The 20,360-nt window shown below is 54.8% G+C and overlaps 8 protein-coding genes across 8 annotated transcripts; 6 read left to right on the forward strand and 2 right to left on the reverse strand.

The window, feature by feature from the left end:
• Positions 1–546: 546 nt before the first annotated feature.
• Positions 547–1,619, forward strand: CH63R_13315 (FAD binding domain-containing protein; the record flags this gene model as incomplete). The annotated part of the gene is made up of 2 exons (XM_018308289.1): positions 547–1,209; positions 1,293–1,619. 2 exons carry the CDS (start codon positions 547–549, stop codon positions 1,617–1,619), a joined length of 990 nt encoding a protein of 329 aa, XP_018152706.1.
• A 51-nt stretch (positions 1,620–1,670) lies between these two features.
• CH63R_13316 (FAD binding domain-containing protein) lies at positions 1,671–2,580 on the forward strand (the record flags this gene model as incomplete). The annotated part of the gene is made up of 5 exons (XM_018308290.1): positions 1,671–1,692; positions 1,750–1,828; positions 1,890–1,999; positions 2,077–2,301; positions 2,360–2,580. 5 exons carry the CDS (start codon positions 1,671–1,673, stop codon positions 2,578–2,580), a joined length of 657 nt encoding a protein of 218 aa, XP_018152707.1.
• Positions 2,581–3,185: 605 nt separating this feature from the next.
• On the forward strand, positions 3,186–6,218 carry CH63R_13317 (Calcium/calmodulin-dependent protein kinase type 1B; the record flags this gene model as incomplete). Its single annotated transcript, XM_018308291.1, has 2 exons — positions 3,186–3,794; positions 3,846–6,218. 2 exons carry the CDS (start codon positions 3,186–3,188, stop codon positions 6,216–6,218), a joined length of 2,982 nt encoding a protein of 993 aa, XP_018152708.1.
• An 807-nt stretch (positions 6,219–7,025) lies between these two features.
• CH63R_13318 (Hexose transporter) lies at positions 7,026–9,218 on the reverse strand (the record flags this gene model as incomplete). Its single annotated transcript, XM_018308292.1, has 7 exons — positions 7,026–7,259; positions 7,316–7,720; positions 7,791–8,293; positions 8,364–8,397; positions 8,573–8,685; positions 8,743–8,846; positions 8,920–9,218. The coding sequence occupies 7 exons, from the start codon at positions 9,216–9,218 to the stop codon at positions 7,026–7,028; spliced, it is 1,692 nt and encodes a 563-aa protein (XP_018152709.1).
• Positions 9,219–10,941: 1,723 nt separating this feature from the next.
• CH63R_13319 (Alpha glucoside transporter) lies at positions 10,942–12,471 on the reverse strand (the record flags this gene model as incomplete). Its single annotated transcript, XM_018308293.1, has 1 exon — positions 10,942–12,471. The coding sequence occupies one exon, from the start codon at positions 12,469–12,471 to the stop codon at positions 10,942–10,944; it is 1,530 nt and encodes a 509-aa protein (XP_018152710.1).
• Positions 12,472–13,855: 1,384 nt separating this feature from the next.
• CH63R_13320 (Caib baif family enzyme) lies at positions 13,856–15,962 on the forward strand (the record flags this gene model as incomplete). Its single annotated transcript, XM_018308294.1, has 4 exons — positions 13,856–14,202; positions 14,257–14,951; positions 15,022–15,245; positions 15,300–15,962. The coding sequence occupies 4 exons, from the start codon at positions 13,856–13,858 to the stop codon at positions 15,960–15,962; spliced, it is 1,929 nt and encodes a 642-aa protein (XP_018152711.1).
• Positions 15,963–16,546: 584 nt separating this feature from the next.
• Positions 16,547–17,551, forward strand: CH63R_13321 (Alpha-L-arabinofuranosidase II; the record flags this gene model as incomplete). Its single annotated transcript, XM_018308295.1, has 1 exon — positions 16,547–17,551. The coding sequence occupies one exon, from the start codon at positions 16,547–16,549 to the stop codon at positions 17,549–17,551; it is 1,005 nt and encodes a 334-aa protein (XP_018152712.1).
• A 609-nt stretch (positions 17,552–18,160) lies between these two features.
• Positions 18,161–19,932, forward strand: CH63R_13322 (Cytochrome P450 monooxygenase; the record flags this gene model as incomplete). Its single annotated transcript, XM_018308296.1, has 5 exons — positions 18,161–18,232; positions 18,286–19,074; positions 19,146–19,460; positions 19,533–19,699; positions 19,767–19,932. 5 exons carry the CDS (start codon positions 18,161–18,163, stop codon positions 19,930–19,932), a joined length of 1,509 nt encoding a protein of 502 aa, XP_018152713.1.
• Positions 19,933–20,360: the final 428 nt, after the last annotated feature.

A 20,360-nucleotide genomic window follows, 5' to 3' on the forward strand; every position in this document is an offset into this window, starting at 1 on the left:
TCCGAAATTACAATCGAGACCGTTTGAGTGAGGTGTTGATACTAGCCCAAACTCTATCGGGGCCTAGATCTCTCTGGTTCTATCTCTGTCCCCTTTTCTGATGGGTTTGAGGAATGCAGCCCCATACAACTCCTATCAAGCAGAGAGAGAGAGAAGAGAAAGCGTTAGTAAACCGAGAGAGCCACAGAGAAACACCTGTCCTCATTTACCATTTCTAGTCTACGCCGACTGTTGCGACGATCCTTGGTGAGGAGTGTCATGAACGAATAGTGAAAACCCACGATGCGGGGAGGAAATAGTTAGTCATTGCTGTTCTCTCAACCGTTGTGCCCCGTCCTGACGTGGACCCATGGCTGGTGAACATCCTCAGGTTGATGGCAGAGACTCCTACATTTCGGTCGCCGTCCAATAGCTGCGCCGCCCTGGCGGCCGTTGAGTTCCGATCCCAGGCCAGTTCCCATCAAAGAGCGGGTTGCACCGCAGATCGTGGACCCCTCTTGGCGGGGTTGGGTGGCCTATCGTAACCCTACCAACGTCCCCTGTCAGATGCAGGAGAATGCAACGGCGCCGTTCCCCGTGTTGGTTCTCCTGCTGAAGACTCCCCCGAGCAGAAGAATTTCTTTCTTGGCTTCTTCACTTGCGGAGAAATCAGGCTCCCAGACATACATTCAACATCCAGTCGATCTGATAGCAGTTGCCTTTGTCCCTTTCTCTCTTTCTTTCTCTCTCGCTCTCTCTCTCGCTCTCTCTGTCTCTCTTCTCTTTCCCACCCCCGTTTGTTCATCCCGCAAAACGGCTAGCGCCATGCTGGACGTAGTCATTGTTGGAGCCGGCATAGCTGGCCTCTCGGCTGGCATCTCTTTCCGCCGCGCGGGCCACCAGGTGCGCATCTACGAGCGATCCTCGTTGAGCGACGAGGTCGGCGCCGCCATCAACGTGCCACCCAACACGTCGAGGTTCCTCACCCGATGGGGTCTCGACCCGGAAGCTTCGGGCTTCGTCAAGGCCGGGCCTGTCCAGCTCCAGGACCCCTTGACGATGGAGATCACGTCGACCGACGCCAACACGGACAACGTGGAGATGTACGATGCCGAGCTGTGGTACGCGCACCGCGTGGATCTGCACGATACCCTCAAAAGGATAGCGACCAGTCCAACGGGCCCGGGTGCTCCCGTCACCATCCATCCGAACTCGTGCGTCGTTGGATACGTGAGTGCCGCGTACGGGGAAAAACCCCCCTGTCCATCTGTCCTCCGTGACGTTACTTTTTTTTGGTGCTGATCAGGCTGCAGAACCCCGAACTGCCGGCCGTGCTCATGCAGGATGGCGAGGAGATCCAAGCCGACTTGGTCGTGGCCGCGGATGGCATTCACTCCATCGCATGCGAGACGGTTCTCGGCGAGAAGAACCCTCCCGTGCCGCCCGTTCACTATAACTCGTGTTATCGATTTTTGATCCCCTCCGAGGTCCTCGAGGAAGACCCCGAAACCAAGTTCTGGACCGAGGACGCGGACGGTCTCTTGCGCATACTCCCCGATAACAAGACCAGTAGAAGAGTGATATCGTACCCGTGCCGCAGGTACGTGTTCCAAGTCAAGCAGAACGGACTATCCGACTGACGGAACAGCAACACGGTTCACAACTTTATCGGCATATTTTATGACGAAGCTATGAAATCGGCTAGCCGTGAAGGTTCGTTCTTTGCCGCCGCTTGACCCCTGCATTCTTACTAATGTTTTGTCCTGCCAGACTACCATGCGAACATCGATAAAGCAGAAGTTGCCGAGAGGTTTGCTGGTTTCCATCCAAGCTTGCTGGCAGTGATCGAGTAAATCCTCCCCGATAACTAGTACAATTAAAGCGGTACCATCGTCTGACAATCACCACAGCAAAGCGACCGACATTAAGCGATGGCCGTTGTTGTACCGCTCGTCTCTGCCCACATGGCGGAAAGGGAGAGTGGTTTTGGCTGGCGATGCAGCCCATCCAGTTTTGCCCCGTAAGTAGTGAAGCTGTCCCCGGGGGGTTGAGAGTTCACGGTTCTCTGTCAGGGGTATCCGCTGACATCTCACGCAGATCAAGGCCAAGGCGGTGCAATGGGTCTTGAAGACGGAATCGCCCTGGGCGTCGTGATGGCTGGGGCTACAGATGCCTCTGATGTCGAAAAGCGCTTGGAAATATACGAGAAGCTTCGCAAAGACCGTACCAGCGTCATTCAATTGCTGAGCAACGTTGGACACGACGAGACGCATCTCATCGAAGATGCCCTGCTAGAATACATGTCCAAGGAGGAAATACCAAGTAAGTTGCGTTTCTAGGTCGGTACGGGAGACACAATTTTGACTGACGGCATCGACAGAAACACCCAAGGAGTTCTTTACGCACAACTTTGACTATGACATTGTGGACGAGGCTATCAAGATCATGGAGGAGTACGACCCCTCGTTCCATCTGCCCCACGACTTCTTCGAGGATGACTCGTTCAACATGGCCCACATCAGCGGAGAGCTGTCCAAGATGAGTGGGTTCATCAAGGTCGAGACGTGTATCAGCGTCGAGACGGAGGAGGTGGCGGCGTAGACTAGAGGAGCAAAGGAGAATGCATGGGGCTAGCGAGGATTTTTAGACACGCATTTCTTTTTGGTTCCTGGAACAGACAGGACCGTCACATAGTTGCTTGTACATGCTTACCAGGTTGATAAGAATGGCCAGATCATGGAGGACAAGTAGCAACAGAAGGTTTGGGTTTGGCGGGAAGTCCATCTTGAACAAGACATGGAAGAAAAGCACTTCAGGCTTGGAAGGTAAAGTTCCCAAGACACCGCACCTGTTTACAGCCGAGCCTGATGTGGCTGTGCGAAGATAAGACGTATTCAAAGCTGTTCTCAAAATGAACCAATTGGTGACAAAAGTACCATGCGTCCCGTGATCAACAAGACTTGGCAGTGTGCTTGTGGGCAGAGAAACATATTCTGTTTATCGCATAGCCACCTCGATTCAGCCCTGGGCAAACAGACCGCGCAACAGTCAGGCTCCGAACCCAAGGCTCGAGAGTCCTTGCAACTAATGTACATGTCAGTTGTCGCCCTTTTTCTCCCACAACTTGCCCCCACTGACTACGAGATCTAGGGTCCGCCAGATGTCTTTCCGTGAGTACGGTCTCTGGAGACCCCGCACGAACGACCATGTCCCTCTTGTCAGACCTAGTCCTAGAATCAAAACTCGAGACGACATTCCTTCCGAACTACACTCAACACACATACTACAAGCGCGGGACTTCCGGCGAAAAGAGAAGAATACAGGTGAGGGAGCGATGGAAACGGCAGAAGCGGCTGGGCCAAGGGGCCTACGGCAGCGTCTGGTTGGAAACGTGCAGCCGGCCCGCGAAACAGGACGGACCGAAAGTCAGGGCGGTCAAGGAGATCCCTATTGATTTGAGAACAAGAAGTGCTATCGACTGCCACCGAGAACTGGAAGCTGTCATGAAGTTTTCCCAAGCACGAGTAAGACATTCTCCCACTTTCACCAACGGTACAAAGACCTGCCTCCATTCGGTTCTAATGTTTGCTCAATTGCCGTTCCAGTATGTATCGTCGTTCGTACATTCGTTTGGCTGGTTTGAGAGCCCGGATACTACATTCATCGCCATGGAATACGTGGAAAACGGTGATCTCCAGACCTACCTTAACGACCCCATTCCCGAAGAAGAGGCTAAAATGATTGCCTACCAACTTGCCGATGGGCTGAACCATATGCACCAAAACGGTTTTGCACACAGGGATCTCAAACCAGGGGTACGGATAGTTCTGATCAACATACACAACATGAACTGACACTCCGAACAGAACATTCTCGTCGTCTCAAAGGGCCCGCAATGGCTGGTACAGATATCCGACTTTGGAATCAGCAAACGCCTGCGACCGGAACAAGCCACTCTTGGGACCATCAGAATGGGCACTCTAGGATTCATTGCCCCTGAGATGCTGGGCTTTATCCCGGGGAGAGACTGTCCCTACGCTGTCGATATTTGGTCATTAGGTGCCGTCATATTCCGCATGTTGGCCAATGAGCTGTTCCTGGCAGATCTGGATCTGATTCGAAATTACGCCGTCGGCTTGCATCTCTTTCCTGTAGAAAGACTGGCGCCCTTCCAAGTCAAGGATTCCATGAAAGACCTCTTGAGGCAGCTATTGGCTCCAAATCCCAAAAAGCGCCCCTCCACCTCGGAAGTCATGCACCACGAGTCCCTAATGGACGTTGCAGGCAAAGGCGACATAAGTGACAACAGCGAATGGGGGGACTATAGCAATTTGAGCCAGACTGACTCCGAGGCCTGCTATTCCAAGGGCGAGGAGACAGATGGCCCGCCTTCAGCGACATGGAGTACCGACATAGGGTTAGGAGCTTTCACGGACACAACCATCCGGCCAAACAAAACAACCCCACGAGAAGCAAAACCCTGTCTTCCAATTGGGGGTTCGAAAGACACGGATCGACCTCACAGCGATATACAAAGAACTCCTAGCACGCTACCCACTGTTCTTTCTATTTCAACCCGACATATTGTAGAAGGGCCAGTGATCGGACTCTTACCAGCTTCTGATACGAGCCAGACTGAGAGTCCTAAACCCGAGGCAGTGATAAGATCAGTTCCTTACGTACTGGAAGAGGGAGAACCTAAAGCATTGACAGTTCCTAGTTCAGGTGGCTTCGAGATCGACCAGCGCAGAATCCGGACGCTTCATCGATCTATGACGAAAAACAAGGGAGCCAATTCAACAGAGAAGACCAACACGACGTCAAGTGTCACACTGGACTCTGTTGACAACGAAAACCATGAACTACGACCGGCTGATCACCATCGTTCTGCCGAGACGAAAAGGTCCGAACCTGTCCCAACCGCTTCTCAGATCGTCAATGAAGCAGATGAAGGAAATGTTGTTAAGGAAGTTGTTCCTACTCGACCTTCGAACACGAGCATGCCGCACACCAACGACCCGTCCGGGGTAGTCCAAGGCACCCTAAGTAATTTATCCTCAACAAGCCACTCAAAGAAGGCTATTGAGTTCATGAGACATATAACTGGTAGCTTTGGCCCAGGACGAATACCACCTCTACCACGATCGACTTCGATGGATGCAGACCAGGCACCTGTTAAGACTCCCGCCAAAAGACAAACCTCAAAGAGACCCGAGCTTGACGTATCCAAACCACCTACTGAGTCGCGAAACTTTTCTCGCGCACAGCCACGAATAGAAACGAGATATCAAGAACATTCATCACACCACCGCACTGCAAGCAGAAGTCCTTCGCGACCGCACTCAGTTGAAGATTCTTCTCCGAGGACAAAGAGTCCCGATGTCGCTTCTGCCCTTCATTCCGCTGGACCTAGTCATGTACCAAAGACGGGGTCGCATCACCGAAAGTCCTCGTCGTCGGACACGTCACGCACCGCGGCCGAGCCTTCAGACTCCTCCTATTGTCTAGGCGATCCGAAGACGTTCCAGGAACCGGAAACACCTTGCGAGTACGAGCATACAACCTCGTGGGGGGCTCAGAATTACCCCCTGGAAAACGTTGTGGCGTGGCTCACGTCAGTCTCATCCGACACGGACTACGATCCCGGTAGTTATGAAGAGTTTCTGCGCCAGAACGGTCGCGGGCTTCATCCCGCGCGGATGTCGACCGACTTTCCTGTCAGGGGCAGGGAACGCTTCTATCCGAGCCCGCACGATGCCGAGATGGTCCACCGCGTAAAGCACCTTGGGCCCAAGTTCAACCTCGTGACAATCTGCAAGTGGTTCACAAACTGCGACGACTTTTACCGGAGAATTCGTCAGGCGCCTATCAAGTTACACTGCCTCAATCTGCAGCAGCTCGTTACGACCCTAGTGTCCCTGCACGATGCCATGACCAGCCTGCAGCTTTACAATGCCTTCCTGCCCACAAGCACTCTGGAAATCGATGCACAAGAAAAGCTCGCGAGTTTTATAAAAATAGGGCAGTCCTTAGTCTGCGAGTTCTGGACTTTTGTCGACACAGGTAGCAAAGTGCTTGCGAAAAAGAAGGTGAACAGAGAAGAAGACATATATGAAACCGGGCGTGTCCTCCTTATGGTGTTATCCGAACAAAAGGAAATGTTGCATTTCCTTCGGAAGACTGAGGACTTCTGCGCCGCGTTTGAAAGGGATGTTTGCGGAACTGAGGCTCGGGACTAAGAAGACGACCAATTCATCTCGGACTATTGTATTTGTCCGCTCATAGGCATGTACGCTCATACCATCTTGAGGTCTAGTATTCAGTCTGCATGTGGACCGTGTAATACTGTGAGACTTGAACAACCAGCATGTGGAGCTATCTTCCCATCGTGAAACTTCATATCGCTGCCAGCTCGTCGCCGACATGTTGACGCTCCTCCCTCTGAGAAACGTGGGTCGGAAGAAGTTGGGTCTTGGGCGTGAGTTTGCCATGGCTGCGTCTCACTGATTACGGCTGGCATTGTCAGAAAACCCAGCATACCATGGGATGAGAACCAGGGGACGAGGTGGCTCAAAGTTTTCCTGATTTATGAATTTCTGCCTGCAGTGCCCTTGTGTCCATGATGACACTGTATTCTGACAAGCTGTGATAGGGTCTACTACGCGAAACCATCAGTAGCCCGTATTCTATGCAGTCTCATTCATCGCTAATGCGCTGATTCTGAACTGGAATCTGTTCAGTAAAATGCAGAGGAGATGGAGTACGTTAAATCCCCCCCAGTTTTGAGTGGGTTGGCAGGTTCAAGCCACACTGCGATATAGAGATCCGCGTAGGCAACTGGGCAATGGTTTGGGTAGCTTCTAGGTAGGCGATCCGGAAGAGGGAAAGCCTCTGCTTGGTATTGTGCAAGATTGAATTAAAACGAGGGTCGCTATTCTCTGTCCCCAAAACAACGTACTTCATTTATTAACCATCACCTGGCTCTGGCTCCCAGCCAGGTTATATACCGCAATCCCCATCAACGAACCTACTCATGGTTTCATCTCTCAAATCCGCTGGGCTCCCTTGCTGTCAGCAGTGTAGTCGACAGTGTTGACGCCCTCGGCAGTCTCGCTGTCGCGGTTGGCGTTCATTTGGTCCTCCTTCGCGATCTGCTGGATGTCGAGCTGGGCAACGTTGGCGTCCGGACCATCGATAACCTTGACAAGCTCCTCCAAGGTCGGCCCCTTGGTCTCGACGTATTTGAAGAAAACGAAGCAAAGCTCCAGGAAGATCCAGCACTGCATCGCATTGTCAGCTTCCCACGACCTACTAGAGCACACACGACAGAACTTACGGTGTAGATGAGGTACAGCTTCCACGTCTCCCCCTCAAAGAACTTCAGAGCCACGGGGTTGGCGTAGTTGTTCAGCGTGAGCGCCGACTGGATGGCGATGTTGAGGATCATGAGACCCTTGGCTCGCAGCTGGTATGGGAGGATTTCCACGGCGTATCCGATCAGCAGGCCGGACCACGCGATGGCGTAGGCGACGTTGAAGACCCAGATGAAGAAGATCATGGCGTGGTTCGAGCCGGGGGACCCGTACTCTTCGTACAGCGCGCAGGTCAAGGTCCAGAAGATGAAGGTGCCGAACATGCCTCCCGTCGAGGCGAGGAAAATCGGACGGCGGCCGAACTTGTCAACCATGAGGGCAAACGAGATGGAAACGATGAGCGACACCATCGAGGATCCGGCAGAGAGCTTTTGGGGGGGGCCGAATGTTGTCAGTAAGAGTAAAAGTAGCAGTACTCGGAAGGGGACTAGCACTCACGCCCAGCTTAGCCGTCGAGTTCGTGATCCCAGCATTATCATACAGGATGTTGGTGTAGTTGGAGATGATGGCGTTTCCGGACCACTGCGAGAAAATACCCAAGGAGATCAGGATCATCAGCCTGTACCGGTTGCCGGGGGTCCGGAAGAAGTCGAGATAGCTGCTGTGCTCCTTCGCGACCCGCTCCATTCTGATCGTGTCCCTGATCTCGCGATACTCGAACTTGACGGTGGGGTGATCCGCATCCCCATTGGCATGGTACTTGGCGAGGATTGTAAGTGCCTCGTCAAGTCTGTCGTTGGCGATCAGGTATCTCGGGGACTCGGGCACCCCTAGACGAGCAAAAGTCAGCAGGTTGAAAGACTCTTCGGTGTCACTTGTTAAAAGCTTACAGTATACTCCGACAATTTGGATGACTGAAGGGAGGGCCTGAAGAATGGCAGGGATACGCCAGGACCATTGGTTGTTCAAGAAGTCGGTCCCAAAGCACACCCAAGCGACAGCTTCGAAACGGTTAGTACTCGGCACAGCAGTTGAGCGGGCTTTCGACTTGGTTTCGTTGGATTTACTTACTCAGACTTCCCACGTTCCAAAGACAGTTGTACACCTGTTACGGGGGGTCAGTCTTGCTGTCTTTGGCAACTACACCTTGATGGTCGGGGCCGCGTTTGTTTAATTCGCTGATTGTGGTAACGAAGCCGGACAAGATGATGCCTTCATGGGACAAAGTGCCAGTTTCTGAACTGAAGATGCGGTGTCATCTAGTACGAGAAACAACTCACGGTAGTAAGTCTCGCCCTGTGTTGTGGGTGGGCGATTTCTGTCAACAGCATGGGCGATGCCATCTGAGAGAACGAGTTGCCGAAGCCGAGCAGCACGCGGCCGCCCATGAAGCCTAGCGACATGTCAGTGACCCTAACACCATCTGTCCCGAGTAGAAGAATAAACTCACCGCCCATGTTCTGGCAGCAGCCCTGTAGTAGAGCGCCTGCGATGGTGATCACGCCACCGATGACGATGGGCAGTCGTCGGCCCCAGTGGTCGGTGAAATAGGGGCTGGAGAGGATACAGTAAGCACATGTTGTATGCATTGACTCATGTATGGGAGCGTATATACGGATCCACCTACACAATGGGGATGGATCCCAAGCTGCCAATTTGATAGAGCGCGGCAAGAAGCCCGAGGAGGTGGTCGGTAGGATGGTCGAAGTAATCCTTCCACGAGTCGAAGTTCTGCACCGAGTTGAAGAACATGCCATCGTAACCAGTACTGGCCGAGCCAACGCAAAGAATAAAGGCGTGCCAATACAGCTTGCGCAGACCTGCGTCCTGGTACCAGGTGACATGCTCGAACTGGGGAGCTTCCTCTTGGGCGTGGGCCGTCGCCTCCTGATTGGGCTTCCCGCCCTTGAGCTTCGAGAAGACCATGATGGTAAGAAGAGAGAGAGAGAGAGAGAGAGAGAGAAGTTCAAACAGTCTCAAGTGCTAAGCGCGTCTTTGTAACTTGTACACACACACACACACACAAACACGAGCTCTGAAGTCCAATGCTTCCGCAGTGAGACTTGGGTGTGGAGATCCCCAGTTCTTATATCTGGGGAAAGACATAGACAAGTCCATATCCCCGGATTGTCGGGTGGTCTTACCGTCTGGTGTTTCTTGGGGGCCAACTAGGAGTCACATGGGGGACGCCCCGTGGTCTTGGATTCGGGGGAGGCAAACAACATCATCCGCTGGACGTAGCTAAGCCGGTCTGGCTCGCGGGGCCAGCTTTAATTTACGGTCCCAAGCCGGTCCAAGAGCTCCCATCGAAGCATCCAAGACACGACCCCCGGCCGCGATGGAGACGCTTGGCACGGGAGCAACCATACAGAGACGTGCCTTCACGGACAAGGCTGGCGGCGGTCGAATCACAGCCCGCGATGTATTTAGCCGCGAAGGTCTTGGACTGTGGAGTGCCATGAGGCCAAGGCTGAGCTCTTTGCTCTCTCGTTGGGACACTGAGACTCTGCCCAGCGTGCCAAGTGCGCAAAGTGTGGAACCGAAGCCGCCATGAAGCCGGCTGCTGACCCGAAGAGGCACAGCTTGTGCCGGCAGTCACGCCCAAAATATTGTCTCGCGCCACCCGGAAGTGTAGTAATTGCAACTTCTTTGCCCTAAATTGGGACGGGATGTCAGCGAAATTTGCTTTTAGTTTGCTTATTCACTGACTGCATGGCTTTCGTGGACATCCCTGAGCAGAATTAGCTCGGCGTCGTGCAAGAGAGACGAGCAGAGATGCCCAGTTGCCCTCGAAAGCAGGCATTCTACCCTCAACGGAATGGAAGCCCGGGTGGCAAAGCTATCAACGTGGAAGTTGTCTGTCGAACTGATCACCAAGCACATTGCCAGCGTACCAAAAGACGGGAAAAGCCATCCGCTGTGGCTCCAAGGCATAGCAACTTGGTCCGAGATGCGCCTCGAGCCACCGGGAATTGGCCATGAAGAGAGGAATTTCGGTCCTCAATTCCACTTTCTGTCCCAGCCTCTTACTCATCGCATCTTGGTCACGTCTCCGAGAACTAGCTGATTGGTTGTCGAGTTCTTGGAACGCGCCCGTCTATCAAATCACCTGCACCTCTCTGCCCACAGCCAGAATCTTGGCTGGCCCATAACCCTGCCAATGCTGAACAGGGCCGATTCGCCTAGAGTCTGAAATCGCCCGACGTGATATAGGAGCCAGGCATCAGCCGATGAGGACCTCGCAAGAAAGCATCCCACTCGACAATTCGGTTTCTCGGTGCGCAACCCACCTTGGTTTCTGTACTAGATCAACGCCGACGACGTTGGTCAAGAGGACGACGCGTCATCTCACAAGAATCACCGATGAAAGGCTAGCACTGGACAGGCCGAGGGTCTTCGCTCTCGATCGTATCAAAACGTCAATGTCGACAGAAACGTACAACCGAGTACTGCTTAGACAGAAACTACGAGAATGTGAGGCATTACAAGACAAATTCAAAGAACAGAGGCGAAGAGACGAAAACGAAAGCCTGAAGGAATTTAATCCACTTTCTATGTGTCGTAGATAGGAAGACAGAATAATCTCAGTACAGAACTCAAAGCAAAACTACATTCCAAAATACAAGCACATGCCGACCATACCATCATTTCACTTGGACTCGACATCGCCTCTCCACTTCTTGAACTTCCGGGCGGGCAGCCTGAGACTGAACATGTGATCAATCTCCATCACACTTCGGTCCTTCATCTCCGGCAGGTAGAACCAGGATAGCGCGACTCCCAGGGCACACAACGCGACGTAAATGAAGCCTGTCTTGGCCCCCAGGTGGCCGGCGTCGGGGTTGTAGGCGTAAGGTAGAAGGATGCTAATCACGACCGACGAGCCTTGCTGGGCGACGCCGCCGATGCCCTGCGTCTTCGCTCGCAACCTCAGGGAACTCGTCTCGCCCATGATGGCGTACGAAGCCGGCCACACGCTCATGCCGCAGACGACGATGATGAGAATGCATCCTCCGGCCGTCAAGTATGCCACGGCCGGGCCTCGCCAGATGCCAGAAACACCGACGGCGACCCAGATGACGGTCGAGACGGACAAGGAGATCAGGGTCACCTTCCTCCGTCCGACGCGGGACAGGACCCAGATTCCGAGGCCGTTGGCGCAGGTACCGGCCACGATGCCTCCGAACAGGATCATGAGACTGGTGCTGGACTTCATGCCGATGGTCTGCAGGAAGTAACTCGACTTGGAGAGGAGGTCGAGACCGAACAGTGCCGGCAAGAGGTTGGCCATGATGACGATCAATGTCCTCCTACGGTTCGTGCCCTGAAAACACGTCAGGTAGCTTGCCCCGGCCGTGATCTCCTTCTCCTCGGCGATGCTGGCGCGGACACCCTCCAAGACCTTGTTCGCATCGACGCGAGGCGCGTAAAGTTTCCGAGAGGCCTCGGCCGCCTTGTCCGACTCTCCGCGCTCCTCCAGGTAGGCCGGGCTTTCGGGGATGACGAGGGAGAGGATGAACGGTACGACGGCGAGGATCCACTGCGAACCGAAGGATGCGAGGTAGCCCGCCTTGGTCGGCACGTCGTTGACAAGGTACACGACGATGGAGCCGAGGAACTGCCCGATGAGGTTGCCTGTGGGCACCAGCCCCATCGCCGAGCCGCGAAGGGCCGTCGGGGCCGTCTCGGAGATGTAGGTCATGGCGGTGACCTTGAGGATGCCGATAGAGACGCCTTGGACCGTCTTGCCGACGAAGAACATGGCCCGCATGGCGTTCATGTCGGACGGGAGGTAAGAGAAGAAGATGCCGGCGACGCCGAACGCGCAGACGATGGCGCCGGTCCTCAAACCCCATCTTCGCCCGACGCGGTCCTGGTACCATCCCGCAAAGACGGAGCCGATGGCCATGCCCAGCGGGATGGACGCGGACCACAGCGAGACCCAGAGCGAGGGGATGATCAGCTTGCCCTCGTACACCTCGCCATAGTCCCTCTGGAAGGGCTCGACGGCGACGATGGAGCCGACGATGACCAAGGCGTAGCCCCAGCCAACGATGACGATGGAGAGGGACAGGCAGTACGCCACGACTCTGGGGTACAGCCGGATGGCTTGGCCTAGCGGCAGGCTCTCCTCTCCCTCGGCGCCATTGTCGATAGAGCTGCTGCTTGTTGATTTCATGGGGAGGACTTGTGGCGTCAATTCCGGAGGGCTCTCTCTGTCCTGGCCGTCGCCGGGTCGCCGAGCCGGTTTTTCGTCCGGTTACGGTTTTCGTTGGTGGGAGAGATGTGATGGGATGATGGTCTGGAACCTCTAGGAGGTTGACAGCCGACATGAAATCCCTACCGGCAGGGCAGGGATTCTCGTGAAAGGGGTTCATGGCCCGAGGAAAATTGGGCAGACAAGGGTAACATGGCACGACAGAATCGGGTATAGCTCAATGCAGCTAAGATGAGTTTTTCTTTTCAGCTTCTGGAGTCAACTCCTGTCCTGATGGTTACACGCATTATGTTGTCAAAGTTGTGTGGGTTTCTTCTTCTCTTTTCTTCTTTCATTTCTTTGCCTGTAGTGTAATGGCCCAAGTGGCAGCATGAGGAGCAGCAAGACCTTCGAAGATACAGACCTGAGTAAATTCCCTAAATTCATCGGGCTTTAACATTAACGTTCGTGTTGCCAGCGTCTGAATCATGAAGCCAATGCCACTCTTTGATGACGAAATACCAAGGTGCGACACGGATATGCGACGACAATCTTGCCAACGGATTAGTCCAGAAGCCTTTACATCAGTGACCGCGCTCTTAAAATGTAGCGTGAGGTTATAGGTAGGCTTTTTCTCAGCTGAGTCTTAGACGGTCCAAGTATTTACATTTTGATACAAGACTATTTCGGTATCGGAGAATTAAGGATTGTTGAAGAATGCGGGACGTTGCCATGCAATCGAGCGGCGCAGCTCCATGTTCCTCCCACTACCGTTTGCTTGTTCGGCACGCATGGCTGTCTGCACCTACGGGAACGGGAACGGAAACGGACTCAGATGCAAAATTCCATGCGCCCCCATCTTAACGGTCGGCGTCCGATCCTCCTGGCTAAAGTTGTCACTACTGGTTGGGAGTTGACGCGGGGCAGCCCTACGGACACGGATACGGAGTCACATTTCATGTTGCGTACCATACTTATCCGACAACGGCCCCGACGTGTTGTTGTGAACGTAAACCTGGGAGGACTGTAGCGTTCGATACGTTAGCCAGATATATTGGACCCGTTTCTATCTTCTCTTTCGACAACCGAACGCTGTTTCGCGGTTCTCCAGGGACTTGGCGAATCGCCGGTTGACAACAATCCTGACGGATGTCTTGGAGACTTGATGCCTCGAGCCAGCGACAACTTATGTTACTGTTTTGACGTTGGCGTACTTCCAAGGCGATCGATACGAATTCAGAAACAAGAAAACTCTCTCCTCTAGGCTTATTGACGATCTCAACGACAGGAAAGGTACTCTGAGTTCGATCACGCACTTAGCAAGAATCATCAACACAGGAGAGTCCCCGGGACCCAGGAGAGCACCATGGACTCGGCCCGGATATGCCACATTGTAACTCCAGTCGGCTGCATGGGCTACGGTTTCGACGAGAACATCGTGGCCCAAGAGCTGGCACAGCTCGCTCCCAGCAGGACTCCAACCGCCATCATCCTCGATGCCGGCTCGACGGACAGCGGCCCCGAGAAGCTGGCTCTCGGGACCATGACCTGCCCTCGATCGGCGTACGTCAAGGACCTTACCAAGCTGTTGAGGCTGGTACACGCCTTTCAAGTGCCGTTGATCTTTAGCTCGGCTGGGGGCGACGGCGCCGACGAGCACGTGAGGTTGATGGAGGAGATTATCCAAGAAATCTCAGCAGAAGAGACGAATCAGTAAGCTTTGCCTGAATGTGAGACGATATGGACTATGCTTACGCGCTACCGTAGACACTACTCTTTCAAAACCGTGTCCATCTTTTCCAGCATCGACAAGTCCGTCATCCTCGAGCGTCTCGGCGCAGGTCGCATCACCGGCTGCGGCGCGTGCGTCCCGGTGTTGACGGAGGAAGATGTGACGGACAGCCCCCGAGTGGTTGCGCAAATCGGACCGGAGCCTTTCATCGACGCTATGGAAGCCACGCCCGATTTTGATGTCATCATCGGCGGCCGAGCATACGATCCAGCCCCGTACGTCGCCTTCTCGGTGTACCAGCTGAGACAACAACACCCGGACCTCAGCCCGGAGCAGCTCGAGTCACTCCAGGGGGGGCTTCTGCACATGGGGAAGATCATGGAATGCGGCGGTCAATGTTCGACGCCGAAATCACACGGGGCGGTGGCCACCGTCTACGCAGATGGGACGTTCGACGTTCGGCCGATGGCTCCCGGCTCGCGCTGCACACCCGTGTCGGTTGCCGCCCATTCGCTGTACGAGAACACGAGGCCCGACATCCTGCGCGGACCGGGGGGTTCTCTCCACCTCGATCGGGCCCGCTACGAGCAGCTCGGAGACGGACGAACTGTCCGTGTAAGGGGGGGAAGATTTGTGTCCTCGGCCTCACGCGGTCAACCGTATCAGCTCAAGCTCGAAGCCGCGCGGGTCTTGGGATACCGGTCCATCGTCATGGGCAGCATTAGAGATCGTAAGTCGGCGAGTTGCTTTCATGCCGAAGCAGATAGGAGACTGTGAGTTGGCTGACACTCACGGTGCAGACATACTTGTCCAACAGCTTGACAGTTTCCTCGTCTCTGTCAAAGGATACGTCAAGCAACAACATCCCGGCATTCCTGGAGACTGGGATCTTGACTTTCATGTCTACGGCAGGGGGCAGAGCACACGTGCGGGCCCGGGGGAAGTATTCCTGGTGGCGGAAGCCATCGCGCCGACTCAGCAACTCGCGACGGGCCTCGTGTCAACAGCGAGAGTTGCTATGATTGTACTTACCCCCCGTCCAAGATAGACTCGTCAGCGTGACTGACAAGTACTATAGCATGGACCCTATCCGGGTCAAAAGGCCACTTCTGGTAACCTTGCGTTTGGAATTGCCGGGAAACTCGAGATCGAGACGGGGCCTTGTGCTCAGTTCTCCGTGTACCATCTCATGGACCTGGAGGCCGGTGAAGAGAGACTCTCTCACCCATCCCGCCTCATCTGTTCCAAAGTGTCTGTCTTTGGAAAGGCTGACCGGGCTGAAAATCAGCAAGACTTGAAGAATCGCTACAAAGTATCCGAGCCAAGTCCTTCAACCCGGAGCGGCAAAGAAACTTCTACGTCAGCAAACGCAAGCCAGGGGAGCGCCTCACCTCTCCCGCCAGAGACCCTCTCCGACATCTCCCGGGTCCTCCGGTCCAAGAACGCGGGCCCATACGAGATCACCATGGATGTCATGTTTGAATCCCAGGCCGTCTTCGAAGCGGTCGAAGCCTCTGGTCTCTTGTCTCCAGCCAACGTAGCCGAGGCCCTGTGTGTTGGACCGGAAGACATTGTCTGGTCGGGGTTCTTTGCACCGGCGCTTGCATTCAAGGTTACGATTCCCCGTTTTAGGGCCGGCAAGATGGCTTCAGCAGGCAGCTTCATGGAGAATGACATCCACGGCTCGCAGCAGCATCTGGGGCTCTCCGTCATGAAGCTGCCGCTGGGACTTGTGTCTTAGGTAGGGAGAGGTGTCTTGCAGCACTTTTACCTGCACAATGCAAGTTTAACATACAAGGGAATGGACAGAACCAAGGAATGGCAACAACATTACGTTCATTGCACATTTTACCATTTCGAGACTACCATCCGGTGGTGATGGTGAACTTTGCCCAAGGTCCCTGTCCATCCGACCTACCTTCAAGAATCCAGGCACAGGTCGGGGTTCATCAACGCGGGGCACGGCACACCATGCGGAGAAATGACGCAAAAAGGACCGGGATGCCCAGCTCTCTCGTCCCTTGCAGATCTCCAACTCAAGCGGCGAGGGCATCAGATGACAATGGCTGAAACGCCCGGTGACGTTCCCGCAGCCAAAGCGGCGCAGTGCGTCTCTTTTAGAGTGTTCGTGGAGGCTTGCTTACCTGAGAATTTACTCGTTCAACTCTTTCTGTGAATACAGTACAGGAGAAAGAAACCTAGTAGACGCGCGACTGAGTTCAACCCGTGAAAGCCCGGTACCTCCTCCCCGTCCAAAGAGCAGTACTCAGTAGAGCTCCCAAAAGACTTTTGGCAACTCCATTCTCCTCCCAAACAATCTAGACAATGTCCAACCGGATCATCTGCAACATCGACACGCCGGACCCCTGGGTCGTGGCCGCCAACGGACAGTTCTACTTCACCTTCACCCTCGACAACCGCATCGAGATCTGGGCCTCCCGCACCCTCGAGGACTTCCACCACTGCCGCAAGGCCGTCGTCTGGAAACCCGAATCCGGAACCCCCTGGTCCGTCAACATCTGGGCGCCCGAGCTGCACCGCCTCAACGGCCGCTGGTACATCTACACCTGCGGCGCGCCCCCCGGCGTCGGCAACCCGGGCCACCGGACCACGGTTCTCCGCTCGTCGTCGCAGGACCCGATGGACGTCTCGGCCTGGGAGTTCCTGGGGCCCCTGAAGGGCATGCCGGACCAGTGGTCCATCGACGCCACCGTCTTCAGCCCGGACGGCCGCGACCTGTACTGCTGCTGGTCCGGCTGGCCCCTCGGCGACTCGTCCGACACGCAGCAGGACCTGTTCCTGATCAAGCTCCGCGTGCCCGAAGAGGCCATCCCCTCGACGCTCGTCTGCATATCGCGCGCCACGCTGCCGTGGGAGCGGCCGGACGGCGGCCGGCGCGGCGTCAACGAGGGCCCGACGTGGGTCAGCATCCCCGGCGTCTTCTCGGGCATCGTGTACTCGGCCGACGGCAGCTGGACGAGCGACTACAAGCTCGGCCTGCTGCCGCTGGTCGGCCGGGACCCCCTCGACCCGGCCTCCTGGGCCAAGAGACCGACGCCGCTGCTCGTCTGCCACCAGCGGTGCGGCGGTCCGTACGGCCCAGGCCACGCGAGCTTCCTGCCGAACCCGCACGACAGGAGCCGCGTGTACTGTATCTATCACGCGACGGCCAACTACGGCGAGGGGTGGGCGAACCGGAAGGCGAGGGTCATCGATCTTGGCGCCGAGTGTTTTGGACCGCATGCACACTCGGTCTGCTGCGCGCTTGATCGACACGTGCCGAAGCATGGCCACGGTAGGCCGCACAAGTCTTCTTGCATCATGTCGTGATGTAATGATTCTACGCGAGGGAGCGGTCGGTGGCCTTTGGTTCCGAGTTCGATCGAGAAGTATCGAGTAGAACACATACTCTCATAGGTAGATGTGAAAGTGATATTCAGAGTGACAGACTTACTTAAAACTTCTCAAGTCTATCGAAAACGGATTTCTAGAAACTGTTTCCAAAGACCATTCTACTCCTGCAGGCCTCAACGCGGCTGCTTAGCTGCCAGCCATGTCAGTCTGATATATTCCATTTCCAAGGCCCTTCCGTGATAACGGAGTTGAAAGTACAATCGCAGTAGAAACTACTCTCCCCTTTCTTAAGTATACTTCTTTTCTTTTAGTAAGTAGGACTGTTTAGGATCCGAGATTGTATCATTTCTCGGTTATCGGGCTTGGCTCTTGGACAACAGCAGAATCATGATTCTGCATCCGATTTGCATCCGCAAGGCGGATGAATATTCGCACCCCCAACAGATTAGGGTTTGTAAGAATACTACAAAAGCCGGACTATCGGACAGTTAAAAAGCCCGTTTTTGAATTGTTATATCATCTGGCATCTTTCCTTGATTTTCCCTACATCGCTACACTTCTAGCGGGCGCCACTCTACTATCACGATGCCTCCTCACGACACGCTTTCCTGGCCACCACGCGCAACAGTAACAGTGCCTATACTTGCCATTATCCTTGTAAGAGCTATACTGCCCTTTGAGTAGGTTTCAAGCTCACTGATAAACCATAGGGTGTCGTCTATGCTGCGTGGTCGATTATCTACAACCTCTATTTCAGCCCACTGTCCAGAATCCCCGGTCCGAAACTATGGGCCGTCTCGAAGATTCCCAACTCGCTCATGCGGGCCTCGGGCCACTCCGTCCAAAAGGTCCTTGACCTCCACAAGAAGTACGGCAGTATAGTCCGTCTCGCACCGGACGAAGTCTCTTTCGTCGACCCCGGGGCCTGGAACGACACAATGGGGCATCGAAAGAGCGGGCAGCAGGAAAACGGCAAACACCCCGTCTTTTACGGGCTCAGCGGGGACGCCGTCATCGGCGCCGATCGCGAGAAGCACGGCCGCCTTCGCCGCCTGCTTTCCCACGGCTTCTCCGCCCAGAGCATGATCGACCAGCAGCCGCTCATCCGCCAATACGTCGACAAGCTGATCCAGCGGCTCCACGAGAAGTGCGGCGCGGGAGCTACGCCCGTCGACATGGAAGCGTGGTACAACTACACGACCTTTGACATCATCGGCGACCTGACCTTTGGCGAGCCGTTCGGATGTCTCAACAACTCGGGCTATCACCCGTGGGTGGCTCTCATCGCCAGTACCATGAAGCACTCCGCGAACCTCTATGCTTTGCGCCGCGTCTTTCCCCGGCTCGAGAGCCTGGTCAGTCGCATGTTGACCATGACGATGAGCGGCTCACTTGCGCAACACATGGAAGTTACCCGGACCAAGATGCAAAAGCGGTTGGACCTTGGAATGTACAGGCCTGACTTTACCGAGGCCATGATTCGGAGGCAGGGTACAGAGGTTCGCCATCCCCAATCCCGTTTTCAACAACCCATGAGTCGATACTCGATACTGAGAATTGGCGCCCGCAGAAACTCACCTTCAGCGAACTACAAGACAACGCCAGTCTCCTGATGATTGCCGGTTCCGAAACCACGGCTACCGTCCTGACCGGCGTGACGTACTACCTTTTGAAGAATCCCGAGATCCTCGCGAAGCTGACTGAGGAGGTCAGCACGTCGTACACGTCGGAGGACGAGATCGACCTCGTGAGCGTGCAGAAACTGACGTACATGCTCGCGGTGCTCAACGAGACGCTGCGCATCTACCCGCCGATCCCGACCGCGCAACCTCGCGTGGTCCCGTCGGGAGGAAGTGTAGTCTGCGAGAAGTTCTTGCCTGCCGGAGTAGGTCACACCATTTCAAATGTCTGCCCTTGCTCTGGTTTCGATACAAGGCTGACATCGATCTTTTTGTAGACGACGGTGGGCCTCTGGTTTTGGCCCATACACCATTACCCCGGCAACTTCAGCATGCCCGACGACTTCATCCCCGAACGCTGGATGGGCGACGAGCGGTTCGTTGACGATAGGACGGACGCGTTCCAGCCGTTCTCCTTTGGTTCGCGGAACTGCATTGGCAGAAAGTATGTGCCCCCCCTTTGCCTGGACAGGAGTTGGCTGGAACCTAGCTAACACGCGATGGGTTCGTAGTCTCGCATACGCCGAAATGCGCATGATTCTGGCTAGGATCGTGTGGAATTTCGATCTCCGGCCCACTAACGAGAGCCTGACCTGGATGGAGAGGAACGAGGCATTCAACCTGTGGGAGAAGCCGGCGCTGAACGTGCACTTGACACCGAGAAAGAGGGAGGAATAGAGAAAATAAGTTCGTCGCTGTCGACTCCCGACGCTTAAAAGATTAGAGGATCACCATGGACAGAAGTGAAATGGCGTGGGCACATACACAGAACCGGGCTAGGAGCGGCAGGGCTGGAAAAGAATTATACTGCACAGGGTTTCCCGAGGCCAGCATCACCATGTGGTCAAATACAGCTAGGCTGGACGAGATCTACCAACATGTGAGGATGGCTTCGTATTGATGGAATGTACATCAGGCAAATTCCTTCTTCGGTTTCGGGTGCGACTTTCTATTGATAGGACTTTGTTTTTACACGATATGCTACACCTCAGCCACCAAAGACGAGACGTCTTGTCTCCCAGCAGCGCTTGCCATAGTCTACTTCTTTGGCGTCGAAGAGTTCGCTGACAACAAGATAGAGACAGGTGTACGTGCATTTCGCGGAC

The sequence above is a fragment of the Colletotrichum higginsianum genome, chromosome 9 (assembly GCF_001672515.1).
Source record: "Colletotrichum higginsianum IMI 349063 chromosome 9, whole genome shotgun sequence".
NCBI lineage: Eukaryota > Fungi > Ascomycota > Sordariomycetes > Glomerellales > Glomerellaceae > Colletotrichum > Colletotrichum higginsianum.